Consider the following 2423-nt stretch of genomic DNA (forward strand, 5'->3'; position numbering starts at 1 on the left):
ATATACACACACACACACACACACACACACACCACATATATACTATTTATAAGGTTCTATAAGAAGCCCTGGTGGCACAGTGGTTAAGCATTTACCTGCTAACCAAAATGTCAGTAGTTTGAACCCACCAGTTGCTCTACAGAAGAAAGATGAAACAGTCCGCATCTGTAAAGATTTACTGCCTTGGAAACCCCATGGGGCAGTTCTACTCTGTCTTATAGAGTTGCTACAAGTCATAATTTCATAATTTGATGTGACAACAATGTGTTTCGGTTTTGGGATAAGGTTCTATACTAAACTTGGGCAGATCTAAGAACTAAAGGTAAATACCCACATAGAAGGTGGTATATAATCATCACACTTGGGGTTTAGTACATGGTATAGAAATATAATGGGCAGAATGTCTCCAGAATTATAAAGAATTGGGGCAGTAAAGAATTTTGCTAGAATATTAAGAATTAACTTTGTTTCACAGCATGTCTTTTAAATAAGGAGATGTGAGAAAAGTCAAAGGTGCGGAAATATGTTTAGAATAGAATAATCCACACAAAGACAAGATAACTGAAATCATTAGAAGGAGAAATCTCTCCCAGAACCTTATTCCAGAACCATAGAACTATATGTCTAGGACATAATTAATAAAATGCAAAAAAAAAAAAAAAAAAAAAGGCTATGGAGGGAAAAAGAAGAATGTGAGATGAGAGGTTATACGACCATTTGGAATTGGAAGGAAAAATAAAGCTAGATGCAAAGGAGCAAAGTGCTCTCTTATTTTGCAATAGCCAGACCTACTGGGAAGAGGCGAAAGAAAAAACCCAGTTGATTCCGACTCATAGCAACCCCATAGGGCAGAGTAGAACTGCCCCACAGGGTTTCCAAGTCTATAAATCTTTTCGGAACCAGACATACCTTTCTACGGAGAAGCCAAACCGCCTACTTTTTGATTAGGAGCCGAGTGCTTTAACCACTGTGTCACCAGGGAAAGAGGCCAGTCAGATGAAATTACAGCACCCCAACCGTGACTAAGGAGTTGTCTTGCAATGGGAGTTTTAGTTGAAATGGCACTTTCTGACCTGAGGTGTGACTTCAGGGTTCTGCAATTAGCTTTAACTTTGGAAGGTGAGAGGACTCACTTCCAAAAGAACAAGCCTCAATCTTTAAATGGTGGGGTTAAAGAGAAAGAATCTTCTGTCTGGGAAGAAGGATTAAAGATCAGATCTAAAACATTTTGGAAAAGTGTCGGTTTTGATTGGAGCAGACAGTAGGGCACTGTTGGAGGAGCACCAGGGCATTGCCGGTTCCGCATGTCTGGGGACATGTGACAGGTCCCAGAAGGATGCAGCTCGGAGAAAATGGGTGTGAGATGGTATGTCATCACACCCGTCTCCGGACGACAGGAACACAGAGGGCTGCCGTAGCTTTGAATACAGAACCAGGTCAAGAGAGAGTGGGCTGGTGTCTGAGAGAAATTCATAGAGAGACCGACACGGTGAGAGGACAGGGTCGCAGGGTGAGGAGCAGAAGAATCAGTAACCGCGCTGACCCCGGGGAGGGCCGTTGGGTCTGGGCAGGGGCCTTACCCATGTGCTGCGTGTCCAGCTGCACTGCTGGCATTTCCTTTAGAGGTATGTGGCCGGTACCGCCGTTTCTGCAGCACCGCAGGCAACAGAACACCGAGGCGGCCATCGCGCCGGGACCACCAACTCCGCCACCACCGCCGCCTCTAGACCGCGGCGACACCGCCCCCGCCGCCCAGCTCCGCTCCGCCTTCCGCCCCCGCCGAAGAGCAGAAGACGCGGGAGTGGAGTGGAGAGGCAGATACAGCGACGCCCGAGGCCGGAGGCCGCAGCGCAAACTGAAGCGAGGCCCGCCTCGGCTGACTGCGCGGAGGAATCGGCGGCGCCCAGTGGCTCTGTGTGAGGGGCAGGCGGAGGGAGGGAGAGCTCCGGGTGAGTGCACGTCCCTGAGCGCCAGGCCGTTTCTCTCGTGGGCGCGCTCGCGCCCTTGGCTCTGGTTGGTGCGCGGGGCTGTCAGGGCCTCCTGTAAACTGAGGGGACCTTGGCTGCTACGGTTTTAAAACTGTGCCTTCTCCCCACTCCGACATTATTTTTAGGGACCGATTGACAATAGAACAAAATCAGGCCGGGGAAGGGGAGCTGATGAAAATGACCGCGAGGCCTCTTGCCGCGCGCTCTGGGCTGAGAGCATCTTGTCTCTATGGAGTTCCTTGTTCCCGCACTGTGGTGGTTTTTGAGAATTTCCTCAAATTCTAAATACATATTCCCGGGCCTTGAGGGTAATGCCGGGTTGGTGATTACACGTTGAATATGCACCTGGGCCTCTACTCGGGCCCCACTGCATTTTAGGCGCAGATCGGTCTTGCCGTAGTCTGGTGCGTAGGGAGGGAGGCAGGCCCCTGACGC

The 2423-nt window shown here is 49.6% G+C and overlaps 1 protein-coding gene across 1 annotated transcript in view; it reads right to left on the bottom strand.

Moving 5' to 3' along the window:
* Positions 1-1686, bottom strand: part of SPRYD7 (SPRY domain containing 7) — a 39356-nt gene extending 37670 nt beyond the window's left edge. Inside the window, exon 1 of the mRNA XM_007945221.2 lies at positions 1581-1686. Within this exon, the coding sequence (XP_007943412.1) occupies positions 1581-1686 (106 nt within the window). The remainder of the gene's footprint in view (positions 1-1580) is intronic.
* Between the last annotated feature and the right edge of the window lie 737 nt (positions 1687-2423).

Source organism: Orycteropus afer, unplaced genomic scaffold (genome assembly GCF_000298275.1).
Source record: "Orycteropus afer afer isolate SDZICR_OR568_19922 unplaced genomic scaffold, OryAfe1.0 scaffold00134, whole genome shotgun sequence".
Lineage (NCBI taxonomy): Eukaryota > Metazoa > Chordata > Mammalia > Tubulidentata > Orycteropodidae > Orycteropus > Orycteropus afer.